The 25,399-nt window shown below is 44.6% G+C and overlaps 1 protein-coding gene across 1 annotated transcript in view; it reads right to left on the bottom strand.

The window, feature by feature from the left end:
* The window catches only part of LOC311150285 (membrane-associated guanylate kinase, WW and PDZ domain-containing protein 1-like), a 176,801-nt gene that overhangs the window by 43,215 nt on the left and 108,187 nt on the right, over window positions 1-25,399 (bottom strand). Inside the window, exons 3-12 of the mRNA XM_084187670.1 lie at window positions 20,801-20,920; window positions 16,310-16,519; window positions 14,784-15,006; window positions 11,384-11,466; window positions 10,627-10,662; window positions 8,350-8,407; window positions 7,707-7,792; window positions 6,401-6,523; window positions 5,658-5,843; window positions 4,801-5,427 (exon numbers count right to left, since the gene is read on the bottom strand). Of these exons, the coding sequence (XP_084043796.1) occupies window positions 4,801-5,427; window positions 5,658-5,843; window positions 6,401-6,523; window positions 7,707-7,792; window positions 8,350-8,407; window positions 10,627-10,662; window positions 11,384-11,466; window positions 14,784-15,006; window positions 16,310-16,519; window positions 20,801-20,920 (1,752 nt within the window). The remainder of the gene's footprint in view (window positions 1-4,800; window positions 5,428-5,657; window positions 5,844-6,400; window positions 6,524-7,706; window positions 7,793-8,349; window positions 8,408-10,626; window positions 10,663-11,383; window positions 11,467-14,783; window positions 15,007-16,309; window positions 16,520-20,800; window positions 20,921-25,399) is intronic.

Below are 25,399 nucleotides of genomic sequence, written 5' to 3'. Positions count from 1 at the left end.
ATAAGTTCTGTTCCTATCCAATAACAATGGACAAAAGGGTCCTATCTTGTCAGCCTTGTCAGCAGGTGGCCAAGGACAACACCCATGCCATAGGCCTCTCAGTTCTTCCAACTCACGAGTTCTTGCTCTGAGGACACACACACACACACACACACACACATCATCACTGTTAAACACACACACACACACACACACACACACACACATCATCACTGTTAAACACACACACACACACACACACACACACAAAAATCCCCTCTCTTAGGCTGAACATTTGAAGACAGAGAACCCGACTCAGAGCCAATGCAACAGTGACAGTAGCCTGGAGGGGACCTCGCCCAACTCATCAGGACCAATCAGAAGATCAGAACTACTAGATTCAACCTACTTCATTTATTGCATAAAATGTCTGCACACAATGTTTCGGGGCTCTCTTCAGATAATAATAATGATAATAATAATAATAATAATAATAATAATAATAATAATAATAATAATATGCCATTTAGCAGACGCTTTTATCCAAAGCGACTTACAGTCATGCGTGCATACATTTTTGTGTATGGGTGGTCCCGGGGATCGAACCCACTACCTTGGCGTTACAAGCGCAGTGCTCTACCAGCTGAGCTACAGAAAGTGGATACTCATGGATGCGCATCGCAATTGTAAAATGTCAACACAATTGGAGACACCACGTCATTTTTGGAGACATGTTATTGACAGTAAACTATTGTAGATACGACTGCTAACTAAATAAAACATTTTAGCTGGCTAGCTAATCATCTTAGCTAAATGTGGGGCAAACAATTCAGTTATTTACCGTTAATTTGAGGGATTGGGGTGAAAGAAATCGAGTTACATAGTGATACTTTACGATATACTGTATTGACAATATCGCAATATTTTAGCGCTAGTTGGCTGTACCTGCACCAAAACACCATTATTGTTCCTTCATAGCTTGTTCTCAATCTTTTCACATTGGGAGACAATTTGTTTTCAGCACTTTTATTTCCATGACTGATCAAAACTCGTTCTCATGGCTTTCGGATCCCTCTGCAACAGACATATGGTGCGCAATAAAATCACAGTATCGAATCGCAATATGTATAGAATCATGAGACTCGCAATGCATATATCTTATCGTGAGGTCCCTGGCAATTCCCAGCCCAAGTTCATTTGCCACAACAAATCTCTTCGCTAGCAAACGCGATGTCTTCTCCAAAACGGCAATGTGTCTCCAGCAATGTTTACTTTTTTGACGTTCTATGGCATCTCCACTTTCCAAGCATATATGACCACATGTAATATTTTGGTAAGTGATGCAAATAGTGAACTATGTAGGGCCAGGATGTAAAATATATGTAGCTGCAGCAATTTCTCTTATCTGATATGGTAAGTAATGGGGCTTAATGTAAGAGTTTGACGAACGGGTCCGTGCACGCGATTCCAGATATCTTTACCTCTGAATAAACTGCCTTTATTATACCATATCCACCCTGTCCAAAGTCTCTACTTGGTCTCAGTTCTCCAGTAAACTTGTGATTATCAACACTAACCTCATCATTGTGGCGGCGGACAGCTAGCCTGTATCCCTCATCCAGTTGAGTGGCAATGTCTTTTTTCGTTCGTACCAATTTTTGGAAAATCCTCGGGTGTAGGACTTTCCGCCTTTAGTAGAAACCTGTTGAATTATTACATTTGGTCTGGGAGGTCCTAATTGTTTCGTTGCCAATTTATCTTCATTTGTTCGCCGACAAAAAGGAACTTCTTTCAAAGACACAATCCGCTCTTTTCTTAGTTACGTTCATGGTTACGTTACGTATGACGAAAGCGCGTAAGTGCAAGCCCTCAGACACCCATAGAGATTGTATTGAAAGCTCTGAAATTTGAAAAAAATAGATTTTACATGGGAGTCTATGACAGACTTCTGGGCGATTTTCAACCTGACTGAAATCGCCCCAAAAGGGGGGGGAGCCATTTGAAGCACGACTTTAGCCTGATTCGACATTTAGTGGCAGTGTGGCACTGTGGCAGATCAGACGTATAGATTACAACACTGATAACTACTGTTGCCGTGATATAATTGATTAGAAAAAAAATCCCTTCCTTTTCCCGTTTGGCAGTGCGTCGCCCATATCGCCCTATTGAACAGGCCGCCCCTGCTCTACATACTACCTTACTCTGATCATCTCCTGCACTTCCTGAGCTCTAACTTCTTTCTTCCTTCCTCCCTCCCTCTTCTCTAAACACGTACACTTTGGACATTTCCCCTCTTTTTCTCCCTCCTTTCTACCCTCTCCTCCTCCTTCCCCCTTATCTGATCCTCTAAAGTTGTTGTTTGTTGTGGGTTATGAGGCCTTATGGCTCCTAATCACCAGAAAGTTAAATATATCCTCCTCCTCCTCCTCCTCTTCCGACAGCCAACCAGACAGCAAACCAACCAACCAGACAGACAGCCAGCCAGCCAGCCAACCAGCCAGCCAGCCAGCCAGCCAGCCAGAAAGAAAGCCACTTCTCCCTCCACACCCACAGCAACATCAGTCTGCTGCTCACATCTTCACGGAGACAATCCAAACCTATATGACAATGTTTACCCAAGCCCACAGTATCTCAGTACCTCATCAACAGGAAATTGACCAAGGAACTGACCCGGGTCTAGTGTAATGGCCACCTGCCATCTACGCTAAGGGAGATTGTCTCGGGTGTCTGTCCCCATAGCCATGCCCTTCCTCTCTCCCTTCTTGCCCCCTTTATCCCTGTGGATGTCCTAGCAGCCAGGAGACAGGCTGTATCGGCGTGTGTATCAGTCTTGTACAGGCCAGTAATGATGCTGACATTTAAGTCAATACAGCAGCGTTATTTCAGCCCAGGCACCCAAGGTCAACTCATTAGAGATCATAATTGATGCTGCCTGCATATGCCCACCCTCAGGTAATAGGGATCTAGGGAAGGAGGCAGGGTTAGCAATTTCACAAACTATTAGGGCTGAAGCCAAATTAGCGCCTGGTTAGAAACTGTATGGATAATGATGGTTGTTATTAACAGTTTGTTTCTTTCTCTATCCTTGCAAAACTCTGACTGTAACTTTTTATAATTATTTTAATTTAATGTATTTATTATTTTTACATGGTAAAGTAAGAACGCTGTTGAGGAAGGTTTTAGTGTTACCCTTTATGGAATACTTTATTTTTTTTACAGACCTATTATGTTTAATCTCCAGTGGTAATTGATGTGCTAAAGATGGTCTGGATTGTAGTGACAGAGGAAGGTTAATCATAGACATTAATGATGTGTGAATACAGTACAGGATGCTGCTGAGGGGAGAACAGCTCATAATAATGGCCGGAACGGAGCAAATGGAATGGCATGAAACACATGGAATCCATGTGTTTGGTGTATTTGATACCATTCCACCTATTCCAATCCAGCCATTACCACGAGCCCGTCCTCCCCAATTAAGGTGCCACCAACCTCCTGTGGAATACAGACTTCTGCTTTCACAGCTCTGCTGCTGCTAACGGCCTTGACTAGCTCAGCCTCCATTTCACATATTCCTCTAATCAGAATCAATGGCTGTTCTCTCTGCTCTGTACCTCTCTTTCCCTATTTCTCCCTCTTTCTCTCCCTTCACCCCACCTCACCCTCTGTTCCTCTCTCTCTCACTTTCTCTCTCTGTATCCCTCCCAAGCTAATTGGAAAATAAGACACTTTGATCAGCATAAGACGGCGTCTTTGGCGGAGCACTCTCACTATTAAGACACCCAATTATCATCTAAGCAACACAGACACAGTGCCAGAGACAAAGACAAGGGTGAAAGAGAGGGGGTGAGAGAGTGTGTGAGAGAGATACAAAGTGAGAAAGAATAAGTAAAAGATAGTGAGAGAAAAAGAGTGAAAGCTAGAGATAGTGATAAAGAATAAGTGAAATAAATTGAAAAGACAAGAGAGAAAGACAGAGGAGAAAGACAGAGGAGAAAGACAGAGAGAGGGAGCGAGAGAGAGAGAGAGAGAGAGAGAGAGAGAGAGAGGAGAAAGACAGAGAGAGAGAGAGAATGAGAGAGAGAGAGAGAGAGAGAGAGAGGGAGAGTTACAACAATGTATATATACATAATATGACATTTGAAATGTCTTTATTCTTTTGAAACTTCTTAGTGTAATGTTTACTGTTAATTTTTATAGTTTATTTCACTTTTGTTTACTATCTACTTCACTTGCTTCGGCAATGTTAACATATGCTTCCCATGCCAATAAAGCCCTTAAATTTAAATTGAATTTAATTGAATTGAGAGAAGCAGGAGGGCTTATGCCAAAGAGTGAGCTGACAGAACACAGGGAGACTATCAGTATCTCAGCAGTCACTCTTCATCCATATTCATGACAGATAAGAGTCCCTGACCTAACACCATCCTCCTGTCTTCTCCTCTGTCTCCTCCTCCCATCCTGGCCCTGCTCACCACCTTGCCATCCATTCCCTCCCTCACTTATCTGATCACCTACACATTTTTCTTCTCCACATAACATCCACACCCTCCTGTATTCATCCTTTTACTCACTTACTCCCTAACACACTCAACATCTCAGCTATGCATGCTGTTTGCCAGTGGAAGTGCCTTTATCTGCAGACACACCTCTATTGCTCCATCCATCCATCCTCCTCTCCCATTCCCTCCTTCCCCTTCTCATATCCTCCTCCTGGGTTGAGCATGTACCAGCATTATGACCAGACACCCCTCCATCCAATTCCTCGGTCCTTCCTTCCTCCTCTCCCTCCCTCCTGATCCTGATCAGTGGACTACGTACCTCTCTGCACCAGCATGGTGACCTCGCTCCCTCTGGGACACTTGCTGAGCAGGTCCACCACCTGGTTGTGACTCATGTTCTGGACGTTCCTCTTGTTCACCTCCATCAGAATGTCTGACTCCTTCAGGCCCCTGCAGCGGGGGTAGTCCACAATCTGCTTCACCCTCTGACCCCCACCCGTCAGGCTGTCAGCGATGGTGAACCCAAAGCCCTTATCGCCCTTCTCCATGTGCACCGTGATCAGCTCGGGCTGCCCAGCGATGGACGACGCCAGGGTGACCACATCGCTGGAGGAGTAACCGTGAGAGCCGTTGGACGTCACCTCCGCCGAGGGGCTGAGGGCCCGCGGCTCCCTTATCCCGTTAACGGGGCCTCCGGTCTGGCTGCCGTGGCTGGACGGGGAGTCGTAGCTCTGCTGGCCGTTGACGATGATGGGCTCCTTGTCCAGGATGGCCACGGAGGTCACCAGGCTGGTGTTGGGGTCGTCGGGGTCAAAGGGCAGGGGGTAGCCACGGCACAGGGCCAGGTCCACCATGGAGCCGATTGGGATGGACTGGAAGATCTTTACCACCTGGGCGTGGGTGTAGCCAAGCACGATGATGTCATTCACACTCACTATGACATCACCTAGAGGATAGAGACAGGGAGACGGACAGGACAGTTAGTAATACAGTTAGTAGAACAGTAAGTAACACAGTGAATGTACTATGTGAGGTGCAAGTATATTACCATATGTCTCCAATATGTATAGTCTTTAGCTTACACAATCACTTCAACCTCCTTAGCAATTGGGCAAATGCTTTCTGTATAAATGGTGTAAAACAGTGCCCTCTATGGGCTAAGACAGTGTACTGCACCTGTCTCCATCTTCCCATCCACAGCAGCAGGACCATCCAGGACGAGACTCTTGATCTGTAGGAACTCATCCGGCTCGTCGCCCCCGACGACGGTAAAGCCGAACCCGCGGCGGCTCTTCTTCAGTTTGGTGTTTATGAAGATTCCGTTCAGCTCCGCTGGGTTCCGCGTGAAGAACGGCTTCCCTCCTACAGAACACAGGGCAAATAACGTTATTTGGAACATATTTCTATGTCTGTCCGTGTCAGTTAAATCAGCTGCCTGTCTGTCATTTCACTTGTCTACCTATCTACGTCTGTCTTTCTGTCCATCAACCCAAGCATCCATATAATATAATCAATTGCTCACCATTGTATAATCAATTGCTCACCATTTGTTTAATCAGTGACAATAGTCAGTGAATGCTAGTAGAGAATGCTTAATATCCATGGTGTGTTGGTCATAGCTAGTTAACATACACAGAACGTTCATTATGGTACATGTGGGCTGATAGACATGTTAAAAACCTTATATGGTAATTGTTTCCTGAAGAGTTTGATCCCTTGAAACCCTTGATCCCAAGGGTCCCCTGTCTGTGTTTATGTCTGTCTGTCTCTGGTCATGCATGTGTATCACTGAAACTGTACATTGTGGGTGTATATGAGTTAGATGTCTGTGGTGCAAAAGACCCTGGTATTGAAAGTGTGTGTGTGTGTGTGTTTGTGCGTGTGTGTGTGTGTTGTCTAGAAAGTGTAACCCCACTCACGTTTGGTCCCTCCCAGGGCAGGGGGCAGTGGGGGCGGGACCTGGGGGTCACGATACGTCTCTAGGTGGTTACTGGGATAGATGGCCAGGGGAGCACCAGCTGACGAGTGCTCCTCTATCCACTCTGTACAGCGAGAGACACAGAGGAACTGTGAAATCACACACACAAACACACACACACGGGTGTATGCAAGAACACACACGCATGCACAGGCGCAAACACACGGATGCACGCAAGCGCACACACAAATACACACACATACACTGACACACACAAACGTACACAATCGATAAAATACAAACATAGGTACACAGACATAAGCGTCACATCATGCATTTGCTCACTCAAACTTGCTCTACACCAGGGGTGTCAAACGTACGCCCGCTGGCTGGGGGGGGGGGGGGGGGGGGCGGACAAACGCAATACACTTTAAAATTACTAAAACCAAATAGAAACTGTGTAGAAATGATAGACATACATTCATACAGTTTCTTGACTTTGTCCAGCTTCCTAATAATCACCGAAATGAAAGCTAGACAGACAGAGGACTACTTTTTACACATTTGAAGGCGAGGAAATATAACACATTTTCGGTGCAGCCCTCCAGACCTCATTTAAGACCGAATGTGGCCCCCGGGGCAAAAATAGTTTGACACTCCTGCTCTACACAGTTAACACATGCACAATATACACCCAAACTCCTCGAAATACCAAAATGTCTTAACAGACTAATTATTCATCATAACTGGCAAGTAGTCATTTATTCTAACACAGTACATTATGCAATAAGAGATACATTTATTTAAAAGATGTTTTAACATTACATCTGATCCTTACATGCCATTTCATCATAACATTGTGTCTCAGTGGTCCTAACACTTAGCAAGCATGATATCAGCAGCAGTTTGCACATGGACGGCAGCTTCCACAGCTCTAAGCCTCTGATGACAAATAAGCGGACGCTACAGTGGCTCATGTCTTGAAAGGAATTAAAAATGATGATCTTTAATCAAACTAATAAGAACCCAAACGCCAACAGGACAGCACAAGGGTTGGGGCCAATTCCATTTCAAATCCAGGAGAATGAATCGAAATTCTAATTCTGAGGAACTAACTTTTAATTCTTGAACTGGGATTTCAATTAACTTCCTGGAATTACTGACTTCAAATGGAATCAAACCCAACCCTGCAGGACAAGACATGAGACAAGACATGTCGAGAGACAGACGAGACGGAGACAGACATGAAGAAAGAAAGAAATGGTGCCGTGCCAGGGCAGGAAACGAACCTCGAATGTACCGCTCACCTTCAGGAGGCTGCGGCTGCTCCAGCTGCTTCCTACGCTTAGCCTCCACTATGGGGTTCTCATACTGGGTCTTCCTGTTGATGTGACTGATGATGTGAGAGATGATGTGAGAGAGACAGAGCGAGAGTGAGAGAGAGAGAGAGAGAGAGAGAGAGAGAGAGAGAGAGAGAGAGAGAGAGAGAGAGAGAGAGAGAGAGAGAGAGAGAGAGAGAGAGAGAGAGAGAGAGAGAGTGAGTGAGAGTGAGAATGGGAGAGAAAGAACCAGGGACAGGGAAAGGATGAGTGTGGGATATTGATTGTCACCATGATAAATGGCAGTACACAGTGTTGACATCCTCTGGCTCACAGCCTCGTAAATCCCACCAGCTCTGTGACAACCACATAGGTCTACACAAACTACACACTGGCCACACAAAATGGAGTCTGGTTTCAGCTAAATCTACTTTGCTTCAAACCAATTATAGTACACTGAATGTAAAAAAGGTCTGACAGAGAGATGGAGAGAAAATGCCAGTTCAGCTGAAATGTCGCAGTTTACAGTAAACTACATGAAAATGCTGATGAATTCCGTCTCATTAATTATTGTGGGGTTAATGAGAGAATGTGAAAAAAGGTGAGGTGTCAGTGAGGTGTTCCAACTTACTCTACGTAGTACACCCCATACACTGGGTCATCTATCTTCTCCCATCCTGCAGGCAGCTCTGAAACAGAGAAGGAACAGCAATGTTAGATCACTGTAATTACACATTCATTAAGGTAGTGTTCTCCTTCAGTAAGAACTTTAGAGGATGACACTGTGCTGTTTTCCTTATTCAAGGTCTCTCAGGTGTGTAAAGCAACTCTGAAGTGAATCTATGTTTACCTGACATGACTCTTCGCTTTATTATTATTCCTATTTGTAATTTTTTTTCTCAGTACAGTCAGTGGCCCATGGTGCAGACATTTAATATGGAGTCAAACTACTCTCTCTACCTCACTGAGCGAGACACACACACAGGCTACACACACAGCCAGCTGTCAGGGGAGTTTCTGAACTAAATTAGACTGCAGAGTTTGACCGCTCCCTCCTACTAAATTCACTATTCATACACTCAGACCCAGCCCGCTCATATTTATCTCTGTCTTCAGAACAGAACCAGGTTGTTTTCTACGTTGTCAACTGCTACAAACAGTTGATAGATGTACACAATTGCACGCCTCCCACAAGTTAACTTAGCCAGCAGGCCAGTACTGTATATAGACCAGTCCAGAACCATATATTAAGAGAGTTTGGCCAGGTTTTATATCGGTCGCCATGTTAGCGCCTTTATTCTCCAAATGTTGGTGACTTGAGAATACAAGAGCGCCTCCGACAGTTCCCTATGAAATGACCCGCTGTAAACAGGCAAAACAGAGCAGCAGATTTAACAGATTATTTTATTGATTAGCATTCGGGATAATGTGCAATGTGCATCCAAGTCGGTACTGTGTTGTGGTGTCAACAAATTGCATATCTGCTTTCAATGGACATCTTCATAGACATAGACAGTACAATGTTCTCGGAACATTCAGACAAAAATCACATTGGCCAACTGTCTACATGACTCAGGGCAGTCATAAGACATTTACAACAATGTAGAGAGCCAACATCTTTATGTATCTTTATGTATCTGTGTGATTCTACCTTACATAACTGTTCATCTACATGCAGTTTATGGCTATGTGTTCACTGCAGATGTTACCATGTTTCAGTATATACCTTTCAAATACTGCTTCCTCCAGCGTGCGCACACACACAAACACAAGCTCGTACACGTGCACACACTCGGCTGCATCGGCGCTCAAAGGGAATTGTCTGACAGAGAGTGCCTATTAAGTTGACACTCTCATTAAAGCCTTAGCATCTCATTTTCCTCCTCACTGTATTTGATTTCATACAAAGACATTAGCGCCGTGTGTTAGCGTGGGCTGCTGATAACTCCCACAGACACTTTGGAGCTGGCTGGATTTCACAATCAATAATCCCAGACTGCCTGCTTCTGATGTGCCAGAAATAATAGGAGCTCATAGGCCCGACACTCAGGGCCCTGAAAGAGTCAGAGATTGCGTTCCCTTTCAGGAGCATTTCTGTTTCTGCCAAATAGTCTACAAAGTGGCCTGTGAATCAGCAGAGCAATTTTCCAGTCTGTGGAGCAGCTCTAAGTACGGAGACCGACCTGAGACGTCAAACCAATAAGTACGGAGACCGACCTGAGACGTCAAACCAATAAGTACGGAGACCAACCTGAGACGTCAAACCGATAAGTACGGAGACCAACCTGAGACGTCAAACCAATAAGTACGGAGACCAACCTGAGACGTCAAACCGATAAGTACGGAGACCAACCTGAGACGTCAAACCGATAAGTACGGAGACCAACCTGAGACGTCAAACCAATAAGTACGGAGACCAACCTGAGACGTCAAACCAATAAGTACGGAGACCAACCTGAGACGTCAAATACAAACATATTCCTACTGTGTTCTCCTGCATAAAAGGAAATCACTCACTCAGCAGTTAGAAGCAAGCAGCCCACCCTGTTAAGTCAATATATGAGCCAAATAATACAATTATCGTGACACATCCAAATAGGTGAGTGACATGGTAAGAAATAATTTAGTAGTTGTAGATCAAGATTTTGTATAAAATGCTTTTCAAATCAAATATGATTGATTGATTAACAGTATAGAAAGAAAAGGTTGAGAATCACCATAACCCTCACCAATATACAGCCGATAGCCAATGCAATGACAGAAACAAAGTGAGAGAGAGAGAGAGAGAGAGAGAGAGAGAGAGAGAGAGAGAGAGAGAGAGAGAGAGAGAGAGAGAGAGAGAGAGAGAGAGAGAGAGAGAGAGAGAGAGAGAGAGAGAGAGAGAGAGAGAGCAAATAAAGGTGCATACCTAGCTCATTGTCCGGTTCCTCAGTATGTACCCCTTCTTCTCCAATGTGAAGAGAGCAGGATGAAAAAGAAAGGGGTTTGATTGGTTGATGGAATGACAAATAAAGGAAAATAAGGAGAGACAGTAATATTACAGAGAAAGACAAGGAGGGAGAGAAATATACATCTTTAAGTCACCAATGAGTATTTACTGAAAAATAGATGCACCGTAATCCATTAAATCAATGATATATGGACCTAAAACATGACACAGTTAGCTAAACGGCCACATGGTGGTGCCATTTCTGATATTGGTCGAAGAATTGGTCAAAATAATGTATTTCTTCTGAATTTTCACACACAGACATCTATATCATTACTTGTATGTTCCTAAACAAATTTAATGTGACATTGTTGCATAGATATTTATTTGAAAATGTTACATTTACACAAATATTCAAAGGAACTATTACACAATTCCTTAGATGGAAAGCCAATCAAAAAAAATAACAATTTTTCCATTTTTCAAGGTATCAAAACACTGTCATAGTAATGACAGGACCACTGTATAGAAACAGACTTTATCATATTTATATATGAGCTCAGTGTCACCACCTACTGATACTATCAACAAGGTACAAGATTAAGTGGTAAACAATAGAGCACAGAAATGAATGACACACACACAAACACACTCACATCCTCTCTCGCTCTCTCTCTCTCTCACACACACACACACACACACACACACACACACACACACACACGGCTTGGCTTACCATCATCCTCACACTCTTCCAGAGGTTCCAGAGGTTTCTCCAGACAGCGAGGGTCGAGCCATGATGTGGTCTTTGTGTTGTGGCTGAGAAAACAACAAACACACAGAGCTGTTAAAGACTGGCTCTGAAGTCAAGGTGATGAGCACTAAAAGCTAACAAAGGCCCAATGATCTCATCAGCACAAGGACATAAAGGGTTTAGGTCAATAGGCCTGTCAACAAACTAGTAAAACCAAACAGAGATTAACGCTACACCAAACAGACTTCTCCCCTATTGAGAAACACAGACAAGAGGGTTGGAGTCATTGTCGACCTATTGTCTAGAATAGTTAGCTGTATCCTCAACATCACCACTACAAGCTCTCCTTTCAATCCTCGTGACTCTGCTAGTCCAATAATAAAAGCAGACCAACATGCAGGTGTTGAATGCACCCAGCTATTTCCTCATCCCCTCCCAGCCAGCCAGCCAGCCAGCCAGCCAGCCAGCCAGCCAGCCAGCCAGCCAGCCAGCCGGGCGGACGGACAGACAGACAGACAGACAGACAGACAGACAGACAGACAGACAGGCAGGCAGGCAGGCAGGCAGGCAGGCAGGCAGGCAGGCAGGCAGGCAGGCAGGCAGGCAGGCAGGCAGGCAGGCAGGCAGGCAGGCAGGCAGGCAGGCAGGCAGGCAGACAGACAGACAGACAGACAGACAGACAGACAGACAGACAGACAGACAGACAGACAGACAGACAGACAGACAGACAGACAGACAGACAGACAGACAGACAGACAGACAGACAGACAGACAGACAGACAGACAGACAGACAGACAGACAGACAGACAGACAGACAGACAGACAGACAGACAGACAGACAGACAGACAGACAGGCAGGCAGGCAGGCAGGCAGGCAGGCAGGCAGGCAGGCAGGCAGGCAGGCAGGCAGGCAGGCAGGCAGGCAGGCAGGCAGGCAGGCAGGCAGGCAGGCAGGCAGGCAGACAGGCAGACAGGCAGGCAGGCAGGCAGACCCAGCTCTGTGTGTTGGTCTGAGGACAGAGGGCTGGGCTTCATTGAGGTGGTCAAGTGATCTGATCTGCCTGTGATTTCAAAAGAGATCAGACTATAGAGGATTAATGGCCTGGAGAGCAATGAGCACTGACAGGCCTGTCTGAGGGAAGGGAGGAGGGAGGGTGGGATAGTGGTGGGATACAGGACAGAGAGGCTTGATAGTATAGGGAGTATATAGGGCACTGTATTTAGGGTATGTAGTCTATGAAGTAGACCTCTTCATTCTCAGTGTAACGGTACTTACATAGGGTATAGGGCATAGTGTACAGGGTGAATATGTACACTATGGGTGGTGCAAAAAGCCCAGTACATCACTGGGGCTGAGCTCCCTGTCATCCAGGACCTCTATATATCACCCGGTGTCAGAGGAATGGCCAAAAAATAGCCAAAGACTCCAGCCACCCAAGCCATAGACTGTTCACTCTGCTACCGTCTGGCAAACGGTACCGGAGCATCGGCTCTCGGACCAACAGGCGCCGAGACAGTTTTTACCCCCAAGCCATTAGACTGCTAAATAGCCAGACTGCTAAATAGTCAATTAATGGTACCCGAAATATCTGCACTGACTCTATCTTGCACTGACCCTATGCACACTCACTAGACTATATATACACACCATATACACACTCACTCACACACAAATCACTCACACATTCAAACAATACACATGCACACATACATAACATACACACGCATACCCACACAACACAGACAAACATACATACACACACACTCACACACACGCTTTTACACTCATCATTTGCTGCTGCTACTCTGTTCTTTATTTTACTCGTATTATTATCTAGCTATGCGGATGCCTAGTCACGTTACCCAGCCTTCATGGAGATATCTACCTCAAGTACCTCGTACCGCTGCACATTGATCTGGCACTGGTACTCCCTGTATATAGCTCCATTCTTGTGTATTTTATTTTATTCCTCTTGTGTAAGTAACTATTTAATGTTTTATCATATTTTTTAAACTCTGCATCATTGGGAATGATTCGTAAACAAGCATTTCACTGTAAAGTTGTATTCGGCACGTGATAAATACAATTTGATTTGATTGATTTGATGATGTGGACTGGAGTCGCTCTCCATTATTGGTGTAGGATGTAGGGTGTAAGGTGCACTATGTATACAAAAGTATGTGGACACACCTTCAAATTAGTGGGTTCGGCTATTTCAGCCACACCCTTTGCTGACAGGTGTATAAAATCGAGCACACAGCCATGCAATCTCCATAGACAAACATTTACAGTAGAATGGCCTTACTGAAGAGCTCAGTGACTTTCAACGTGGCGCCTTCATAGAATGCCACCTTTCCAACAAGTCAGTTCATCAAATTACTGCCCTGCTAGAGCTGCCCAGTCAACTGTAAGTGCTGTGAAGTGGAAACATCTAGGAGCAACAACGGCTCAGCCACGAAGTGTTAGGCCACACAAGCTCACAGAACAGGACCGCAGAGTGCTGAAGCGCGTAATGCATACAAATCGTCTGTCCTCGGTTGCAACACTCACTACTGAGTTCCAAACTGCCTCTGGAAGCAAACTTCAGCACGAGAACTGTTCGTCAGGAGCGTCATGAAATGGGTTTCCATGGCCGAGCAGCCACACACAAGCCTAAGATCACTATGCACAATGCCAAGCATCAGCTGGTGTGGTGTAAAGCTAGCCATTGGACTCTGGGGCAGTGGAAACATGTTCTCTGGAGTGATGAATCACGCTTCAGTCTGGCAGTCTGACGGACGAATCTGGGTTTGGCGGATGCCAGGAGAACGCTACCTGCCCAAATGCATAGTGCCAACTGTAAGGTTTGTTGGAGGAGGAATTATGGTCTGGGGCTGTTTTTCATGGTTCGGGCTAGGCCCCTTAGTTCCAGTGAAGGGAAATCGTAATGCTACAGCATACAATGACATTCTTGGCGATTCTGTGCTTCCAACTTTGTGGCAACAGTTTGGGGAAGGCCCTTTCCTGTTTCAGCATGACAATGCCCCTGTGCACAAAGCGAGGTCCATATCGAAATGGTTTGTCGAGATCGGGGTGGAAGAACTTGACTGGCCTGCACAGAGCCCTGACCTTAACTCCATCAAACACCTTTGGGATGAATTGGAACGCCGACTGCGAGCCAGGCCAAATTGCCAACCATCAGTGCCCGACCTCACTAATGCTCTTGTGGCTTAATGGAAGCAAGTCCCTGCAGCAATGTTCTAACATCTAGTAGAAAGCCTTCCCAGAAGAGTGGAGGCTGTTATAGCAGCAAAGGGGGGACCAACTCATGATTTTGGAATGAGATGTTTAATGAGCAGGTGTCCACATACTTGTGGTCATGTTGTGTATATTATACATACTCTATAAAGTAGACTTCTCCGTTCTCGGTGTAGGCCATCTCCCAGTTGTCTGGAAGGGGTCCTAGGGGGTCTTCTGGGGAGGCCTGGGGCTGGGCGTGTGTCTGCTGCCCGCTGTCCGAGGTGGTGGCGGCCACGTTGTTCAGACCATAGGACGGAGCGTTCTCGCGCGCGGGGTATGGCCGTAGAACACCTCCGCGGCTCTCGTCCTGGTCGCTAGGGTTACCTGTGCACAACAAGGGAGAGGGGAAGAGACTACGCACTAAGGATCCTGGGAAAGTAAGGAGCACGACAACACAGAACAAAACAGAGAGAGGAGATTTATGTTTCATGCAGCAACCCTAATGTGGGAATCTAAGGGTGGAACGATAACACACTTTATGATAAGGGTACACTGCACTACTAAAACCAACAAAAACATTTACACTATGGTTCACAACTGCAAAACATTTCCCCCTTTCTTAACTCATTTCTCTCCCTCCCTCTGTAAACCCCCTGCCTGCTAGTCCAAAAGGAATGGGCCCAATGACTATAATGAAAATGCAGTCAGTCTCCATTTCTCTTAAAACCCAACCCCCCAGTTCCCTCCCTTTATCTTGCCCTCCCTGCCTCCCTCCTCCCTCTCTCACTTCCGTGAGCCTTTCAGGGGTGATCAAACGCTAATCCACCACTCTGCCAGACTGGCAGGACACACAGAGTGAGCATAGTTTCACACTGCCTGCCCGCCCATGAGAAAATAAACTCCATCTAGGAACTGACTGACTGTCTCACACACTCTCCAGGATGGAACAGACTTCAAAGAGAGAGAGACAGAGAGAAAAACACACTCATCCGTCCCCATCAGCTTGCTTCCTGTCTGGGCTAACACATTAACACAGGTTCTGATAAGCGATATTTCAAACTCAGTCAGAAATTATGCCTAAAAACTATTCACAAAATGTTAGAGAAAACAAGAAAGAGAGAGAGTGAGAGAGAGAGAAAGAGAGCGAGAGAGAGAGAAAGATGGAGGGAGTGAGAGAGAGAGCAAGAGAGAGAAAGGGAGCGAGAAAGAGAGAAAGAGAGAGAGAGAGAGAGAGAGAGAGAGAGAGAGAGAGAGAGAGAGAGAGAGAGAGAGAGAGAGAGAGAGAGAGAGAGAAAGAGAGAGAAAGAGCGAGAGAGAGAAAGAGAGAGAGAGAGAGAGAGAGAGGAGATCGAGGCCCTATGATCCTTGCCTGTACTGTGTTTCTTCCCTCCTCACAGGCAGATGGCAGTGTTATGAGTCTCACAAAGAGAAGTCAGCATCACAAAGACATGATGTCGCGCGCCCAACACCCAGCAACACAGGGCAGAGGAGAGCACAAACACAGACACACACTCTCTTTCACGCATGTGCGTAGACATGCTAGCACACATACACACAAACATACATGCGCACACACACACACACAACTCACCCACACCCCAAATACACACATCCCACAGTGAACACCAGCCTGGTTTGGTAGTGGTAGTCTGTGTCTAACTGTCTGACCGCACGTACAATGACATACCTGTAAAACTGTTGTTCATTTCTGTGGCCTGGTCGTCATCCTCGTAGTCAGCAGGCACTACTCGGGCGTTTTGCATGTCATTGTAGGACTTGGTGCGCTTGGGAGTGGACTGCTGGGAGCCTGGGGGACCGTCGAGGAGCACAGCATCACTGAGAATCACTGTCCCAACCACGGGCTGCCTCAGCGGCTTAGGGGTCCCATAATAGTTACCTAGGCAACAAGAGGGACATTAGCTGAGAAGGAGAGAGGAACGGGGAGGGAGAGGGGGAGGGGGAGGGAGATAGGAAGGGGTAGGGGGGACGGGGAGGGAGAGGGAGAGAGGGAGAAGGAGAGTAGGAGAGAGAGAGAAGGGAGGGGGAGGGAGAAGGAGAGAGGAACGGGGAGGGAGGGAGGGAGAAGGAGAGAGGAACAGGGAGGGAGGGAGGGAGGGAGGGAGGGAGGGAGGGGGAGGGAGGGAGGGAGGGAGAAAGGGAGGGTGTGGGGGAGAGAGGGAGGGAGAAGGAGAGGGAGGGAGGAAGGGAGGGAGGGAGAGAGCACCCAGCCTCACCCTACTAGAATCTGAAGTCAAATGTCTACTGTTTGCTGATGATCTGGTGCTTCTACAGCAGCACCTAGATCTTCTGTACAGATTCTGTCAGACCTGGGCCCTGACAGTAAATCTTAGTAAGACAAAATAATGGTGTTCCAAAAAAGGTGCAGTTGCCAGGGCCACAAATACAAATTCAATCTAAACACAGTTAACTTCCACAAAGCTGTGAACGATCTGAGAGACAAGGCAAGAAGGGCCATCTATGCCATCAAAAGGAACATAAAATTTGACATACCAGTTAGGTATGTCAAATACTTGAATCAGTTATAGAACCCATTGCCCTTTATGGTTGTGAGGTCTGTGGTCCGCTCACCAACCAAGAATTCACAAAATGGGACAAACACCAAATTGAGACTCTGCATGCAGAATACCTGACCAGTGTGACTGACCAAAAATTGAGGAATGCTTTGACTATGTACAGACTCAGTGAGCATAGCCTTGCTATTGAGAAAGGCTGCCATAGGCAGACAGGCTATGTGCACACTGCCCACAAAACATTTGGCACACTCCCCTGCCAAATGTATGACCATATTAGAGACACAATGGTATTATTTTATGTATCATTAAGGCAAATGTAGGGAGAGGTCAAAGGTAAAATAATAATATTAGTAATAAACATGACTATGTTTAAATGAATGTATGTGCTCTGTCAAAGGGGCTTTCAAACTGTGGCCCATGGGCTTATTATGGACACATTGTATGCATTACCTTAGTTATTTTTTAAGAAGGGGCCTAGGCCACGCAGCCAATAGAATGATAGAATGAGAGGCTTCATATAGAAAAAAGCATTCATGACCTTTTGGAGTGGACATTGTGTGACAGCTGGACATTGAAAAAGAAGGGTAGTGTAGAACTAAAATAAGTTAGGAATTTGCCATAAGGGGGTAACTGTATATGCCATGTACGCATGTTTGTGCATTTGTGTATGTGTATAAAAGGGAGCTCTAAGCCAAAGAGAGACAGCCGTTTCATGGAACTGCTCGGCTTTTGTTATTAGATAATAAAAGTCTAATTCTTGGATTCACAGGCTCCAGTTTCTTGTGAGATATGTTTGAGTTGACTACTTTCGAGTCATATATATTTCTATGACAACACATACAGTGGCTTGTGAAAGTATTCACCCCCCTTGGCATTTTCCCCATTTTGTTGCCTTACAACCTGGAATTCAAATGGATTTTTGGGGGGTTTGTATCATTTGATTTACACAACATGCCTAACACTTTGAAGATGCAAACATGTTTTTATTGTGAAACAAACAAGAAATAAGACAGAAAAACAAAAAACGTGCATAGCTATTCACCCCCCCCCCCCCCCCCCCCCAGAAGTCAATACTTTGTAGAGCCACCTTTTGCAGCAATTACAGCTGCAAGTCTCTTGGGGTATGTCTCTATAAGCTTGGCACATCTAGCCACTGGGATTTCTGCCCATTCTTCAAGACAAAACTGCTCCAGCTCCTTCAAGTTGGATGGGTTCAGCTGGTGTACAGCAATCTTTAAGTCATACCACAGATTCTCAATTGGACTGAGGTCTGGGCTTTTACTAGGCCATTCCAAGACATTTAAATGTTTCCCCTTAAACCACTCAAGTGTTGCTTTAGCAGTAGGCTTAGGGTCATTGTCCTGCTGGAAGGTGAACCGCCGTCCCAGTCTCAAATTTCTGGAAGACTGAAACAGGTTTCCCTCAAGAATTTGCCTTTGCGCTAGAGATAGCGTTTTCCTTGATGTCCAAAAAGCTCAATTTTAGTCTCATCTGACCAGAGTACCTTATTCCATATGTTTGGGGAGTCTCCCACATGCCCTTTGGCGAACACCAAACGTGTTTGCTTATTTTTTTCTTTAAGCAATGGATTTTTTCTGGCCACTCTTCCGTAAAGCCCAGCTATGTGGAGTGCACAGCTTAAAGTGGTCCTATGGACAGATACTCCAATCTCCGCTGTGGAGCTTTGCAGCTCCTTCAGGGTTATCTTTGGTCTCTTTGTTGCCTCTCTGATTAATGCCCTCCTTGCCTGGTCTGTGAGTTTTGGTGGGCGGCCCTCTCTTGGCAGGTTTGTTGTTGTAAGGTTCTATATTTATTTTCTTAGTCAACCTTGTGTTCTTGAACGTAGCCCTGTTTCTTTGTGTTCTTGAACGTAGCCCTGTCTTTCATGTTTGTTCATTGATTTCACCTGTGTTTGTTACTCACCTGGTCTCATTAGCTCCTTATTTAGTTCAGTTCATTCTGTTTGTGCCTTGTGAGGTATTGTTCGTTTTGACTTTACTTAGCCTTTTCCTAGCTCGTTTGTGAGAAACAGTTATAGCCTTCAGTCCTAGTTTTTGATTCTCCTGCCTGTTTGTCTACCTGTGTATGACCATTCTCCGCCTGTGACCACGATTCCTACCTTCTGCGAAGGCGAAATAAACACCTGCCGCACTCTGCGCGTGAATCCACACCTTTTTCTCCCTGAGTATTCATTATAGTTGTGGTGCCATTCTTTCCATTTGTTAATAATGGATTTAATGGTGCTCCGTGGGATGTTCATAGTTTCTGATATTTTTTATTTAGGTGCTTCATAGCAAAGGGGGTGAATACATATGCACGCACCACTTTTCCGTTATTTATTTTTTTGAAATTTTTGAAACAAGTTATGTTTTTTCACTTCACTAATTTCTAATATTTTGTGTGTATCCATTACATGAAATCCAAAAAAAATCTATTTAAATTACAGGTTGTAAAGCAACAAAATAGGAAAAACGCCAAGGGGGATGTATACTTTTGCAAGGCACTGTACTTCCCTCAGATTACACAGCCCCACAAAGAATTCGAAAACAAATCCAATCTTGATAAACTCCCATATCTATTGGGTGAAATACCACAGTGTGCAATCACAGCAGCAAGATTTGTGACCTATTGCCACAAGAAAAGGGCAAACACCATTGTAAATTCAACCCATATTTATGTTTATGTATTTTTCCTTTTGTACTTTAACTATTTGCACATCGTTACAACACTGTATATGGCCATAATATGACATTTGAAATGTCTCTATTCCTTTGGAACTTTTGTGAGTGCATTGTTTACTGTTCACTTTTTATTGTTAATTTCACTTTTGTTTATCTATATATTGAAATGACTTCTGTTGCTTATGTTTATTTCCTGTAAATCCCACTGATAAGTAAATACCATCCACAATGCAATGCAGGAGATAGCGACACATGCTCAAAACTACATTCTAATTCTAAGTCATTATCTACAACTGATGAACTGAAAATCCTGATCTTAAAAAATTATCCTGAAAACATTTTTTAAAAGTCTATCCACAATTCTTGGAAAGTTACAATTTTGGACATATCTCAATGCCACTGCATGTCATGTCATTGAGACCTAGTGTATGTAGGTCTGCCTCATATTTGTATTTGGAAGGCATTAGGCTCCTGTGGACAGGTATTTGACATTGTCTGCGGGGCAGGGAGAAAGGAGCCAAACACACAATAGTACAGGTGCCAAGCAGATTAACACTACACGTGCACAAACACACACACACACACACACACACACACACACACCCAAACACACACACACACACACACACACAGGTGGATTGTAGTTTCTGTCAGGACAGAATACTTATCACTGTGGTAATCTAGGTAAGGATAATCTTGTGATCTGTTTGTATGTGTATGTTTTGTATTGTAAAAAAATAAAAAATAACAATAATACAAATAAACAAATAAAATAATCTTGTGAACTGATCTTATAAAAAATAGAAAAATTATCTTCTCCACTCCTACAGTCTACCATAGCATCATAATCATCATCATCATCATCATCACCAGCATCACTAAAACCAACACCACCAGCATCATCATCATCATCATCATTATGACCATCGTCATCATCATCACCACCACCATCATCATCCTCACCTTCATAAGTTCCTATTTCCAGTAGTGTTCCACTCTGCTCAAGGTTCAGGAAGTCCTCCACGGACAGGAAGTTGTAATCAACCCCGGGAACCTCCCTGTCTCGAGGGGGGCGTGTCGTACCTGGAGAGAGAGGAAACCAAGGTTATTATCAGCATTACTACCAACCATCTTGACCGAAGATGAGGGAGCAGTTTTCTAGGTGGTTATCTCAGTGGCAGTTAAATTTGCCAAAACCTACTCAACCTACTAATTAACAAACGTTAAGGACTCTCTGTGGGCGGAAACAAAGATGGAGGAGGAGGAAGGAGCCAGTAATCTATAATCAGTATTCACACACAGCTAGTTATGTAGCTAGCTAGTGTACACATATAGCTAGCTAGTATTTATAAACAAAAAGGCATGCCTTGCAAAAGTATTCATCCCCTTTGGCGTTTTTTCAATTTTGTTGCATTTCAACCTGTAATTTAAATAGATTTTTATTTGGATTTCATGTAATGGACATGTAAATAGTCCAAATTGGTGGAGTGAAATTAACTTGTTTCAAAAAATTATAAAGAATAATTAACGGAAAAGTGGTGCATGCATATGTATTCACCCCCTTTGCTATGAAGCCCCTAAATAAGATCTGGTGGAACCAATTACCTTCAGAAGTCACATAATTAGTTAAATAAAGTCCACCTGTGTGCAATCTAAGTGTCACATGATCTGTCACATGATCTCAGTATATATACACCTGTTTTGAAAGGCCCCAGAGTCTGCAACACCACTAAGCAAGGGACACCACCAAGCAAGCGGCACCATGAAGACCAAGGAGCTCTCCAAACAGGTCAGGGACAAAGTTGTGGAGTAGTACAGATCAGGGTTGGGTTATAAAAAAATATCAGAAACTTTGAACATCCCACGGAGCACCATTAAATCCATTATTAAAAAAATGGAAAGAATATGGCACCAAAACAAACCTGCCAAGAGAGGGCCGCCAACCAAAACTCACAGACCAGGCAAGGAGGGCATTAATCAGAGAGGCAACAAAGAGACCAAAGATAACCCTGAAGGAGCTGCAAAGCTCCACAGCGGAGATTGGATTATCTGTCCATAGGACAACTTTAAGCCGTACACTCCACAGAGCTGTGCTTTATGGAAGAGTGGTAAGAAAAAAGCTATTGCTTAAAGAAAAAAATAAGCAAACACGTTTGGTGTTCGCCAAAAGGCATGTGGGAGATTCCCCAAACATATGGAAGGTACTCTGGTCAGATGAGACTAAAATTGAGCTTTTTGGACATCAAGGAAAACTTTATGTCTGGCGCAAACCCAACACCTCTCATCACCCCAAGAACACCATCCCCACAGTGAAGCATGGTGGTGGCAGCATCATGCTGTGGGGATGTTTTTCATCGGCAGGGACTAGGAAACTGGTCAGAATTGAAGGAATGATGGATGGGACATTCTTGAGGGAATCCTGTTTCAGTCTTCCAGAGATTTGAGACTGGGACGGAGGTTCACCTTCCAGCAGGACAATGACTCTAAGCATGCTGCTAAAGCAACACTCGAGTGGTTTAAGGGGAAACATTTAAATGACTTGGAATGGCCTAGTCAAAGCCCAGACGTCAATCCAATTGAGAATCTGTGGTATGACTTAAAGATTGCTTTACACCAGCGGAACCCATCCAACTTGAAGGAGCTGCAGCAGTTCTGCCTTGAAGAATGGGCAAAAATCCCAGTGGCTAGATGTGCCAAGCTTATAGAGATATTCCCCAAGAGACTTGAAGCTGTAATTGCTGCAAAAGGTGGCTCTACAAAGTATTGACTTTGGGGGGGGTGAATAGTTACAGTGAGGGAAAAAAGTATTTGATCCCCTGCTGATTTTGTACGTTTGCCCACTGAGAAAGACATGATCAGTCTATAATTTTAATGGTATGTATATTTGAACAGTGAGAGACAGAATAACAAAACAAAAATCCAATCCATGTCAAAAATGTTATAAATTGATTTGCATTTTAATGAGGGAAATAAGTATTTGACCCCTCTGCAAAACATGACTTAGTACTTGGTGGCAAAACTCTTGTTGGCAATCACAGAGGTCAGACGTTTCTTGTAGTTGGCCACCAGGTTTGCACACATCTCAGGAGGGATTTTGTCCCACTCCTCTTTGCAGATCTTCTCCAAGTCATTAAGGTTTCGAGGCTGACGTTTGGCAACTCGAACCTTCAGCTCCCTCCACAGATTTTCTATGGGATTAAGGTCTGGAGACTGGCTAGGCCACTCCAGGACCTTAATGTGCTTCTTCTTGAGCCACTCCTTTGTTGCCTTGGCCGTGTGTTTTGGGTCATTACCATGCTGGAATAACCATCCACGACCCATTTTCAATACCCTGGCTGAGGGAAGGAGGTTCTCACCCAAGATTTGACGGTACATGGCCCCGTCCATCGTCCCTTTGATGCGGTGAAGTTGTCCTGTCCCCTTAGCAGAAAAACACCCCAAAAGCATAATGTTTCCACCTCCATGTTTGATGGTGGGGATGGTGTTCTTGGGGTCATAGGCAGCATTCCTCCTCCTCCAAACACGGCGAGTTGAGTTGATGCCAAAGAGCTCGATTTTGGTCTCATCTGACCACAACACTTTCACCCAGTTCTCCTCTGAATCATTCAGATGTTCATTGGAAAACTTCAGACAGGCCTGTATATGTGCTTTCTTGAGCAGGGGGACCTTGCGGGCGCTGCAGGATTTCAGTCCTTCACGGCGTAGTGTGTTACCAATTGTTTTCTTGGTGACTATGGTCCCAGCTGCCTTAAGATCATTGACAAGATCCTCCCGTGTAGTTCTGGGCTGATTCCTCACCGTTTTCATGATCATTGCAACTCCACAAGGTGAGATCTTGCATGGAGTCCCAGGCCGAGGGAGATTGACAGTTATTTTGTGTTTCTTCCATTTGGGAATAATCGCACCTTCTGTTGTGACCTTCTCACCAAGCTGCTTGGCAATGGTCTTGTAGCCCATTCCAGCCTTGTGTAGGTCTACAATCTTGTCCCTGACATCCTTGGAGAGCTCTTTGGTCTTGGCCATGATGGAGAGTTTGGAATCTGATTGATTTATTGCTTCTGTGGACAGGTGTCTTTTATACAGGTAACAAGCTGAGATTAGGAGCACTCCCTTTAAGAGTGTGCTCCTAATCTCAGCTCGTTACCTGTATAAAAGACACCTGGGAGCCAGAAATCTTTTTGATTGAGAGGGGGTCAAATATTTATTTCCCTCATTAAAATGCAAATCAATTTATAACATTTTTGACATGCGTTTTTCTTCATTTTTTTGTTGTTATTCTGTCTCTCACTGTTCAAATAAACCTACTATTAAAAATATAGACTGATAATTTCTTTGTCAGTGGGCAAACGTACAAAATCAGCAGGGGATCAAATACTTTTTTCCCTCACTGTATGCACGTTCAAGTTTTCAGTTTTTCTGTCTTATTTCTTGTTTGTTTCATATTTTACATCTTCAAAGTGGTAGGCATGTTGTGTAAATCAAATGATACAAACCCCCCAAAAATCAATTTTAATTCCAGGTTGTAAGGCAACAATATAGGAAAAATGCCAAGGGGGGTGAATACTTTCGCAAGCCACTGTAACACCGGATCCGGAAGTTCAAGTGACATCCCTTGCTACAGCCAAAGAGTGCCTCGGCTCCTCTTGCTCGGTAAGCTAATCTGGCTCCCCAAGCCCCCTAAGTGGATTTACACTACACAAGGCGGACTTCCTCTCTGGGTGGAACACAACGACAATGTGGACAAAAGTGTGCGCTGCCCCATGCACGTTGATCGACAAAGTGAAGCTTGTAGCCACCATAAAGCCTGAGAGAGGACCAGACAGAGGAACAGGTCCACACAAACAGGAAGTGTGGGAGCTGAAAGTTTCAGGGTGCAATTTCGGTCACTGCTCACTTTGAGGCTGCAGTGAACAGAGAAGGTGGACTTGGACATGATGTGAGGAGACAGGAAATTAAGAAAGTCTCACACACCCCTACCTCACTCTGCTAGTGGTGGCAAACCACAGGCTATAAAAGATCAGGCTTTAAACGCAACACCAGAGATGAATGAAGAGTCATCTTTTCCCCCCCTTTCTTTTCATAATCTGTTTATTATTTTCCAATAAGAAAAGACAGAGATACAGACATTAACATTCACTCAGAGGAACTGACACTATCGTCTGGCTATTTCTTTTTCCGTCTGGCACTGTGATCATACAGTATGGCTCAAAAGACCCCCTGTGGTAGTTTTCATTAAAAACAGTCGTCTTCATGGTCTAAATGAACCACATATTTGTCTCAAAAGTTCATCTGTAATATAAAGGCCTACCTGCATCCCCATGAAGAACATTGGGACTTTCTAACTATGACTGTAATGGGGAATTATTTGATTAATTCCTTTCCTGCATTTGATTTACTATAACTAAGTACTTATGTTCCTACCTTTGACCTGTTTAACTGCAAGTATCAAATGTCTGTCAGTGTTGAATGTTATGGTTAAAGTTTGAGGCCAGACTGAGCCGAGGTCACAGTGATAATGGATCTTTGATACTGTGTGATTCTGTTGTGTCTTCCTCCCAGCCT

Source organism: Coregonus lavaretus (genome assembly GCF_964263955.1).
Source record: "Coregonus lavaretus genome assembly, chromosome: 22".
Lineage (NCBI taxonomy): Eukaryota > Metazoa > Chordata > Actinopteri > Salmoniformes > Salmonidae > Coregonus > Coregonus lavaretus.
Note: the sequence above shows the minus strand (reverse complement) of the source record. Positions and strands in the feature narration are given on the sequence as shown.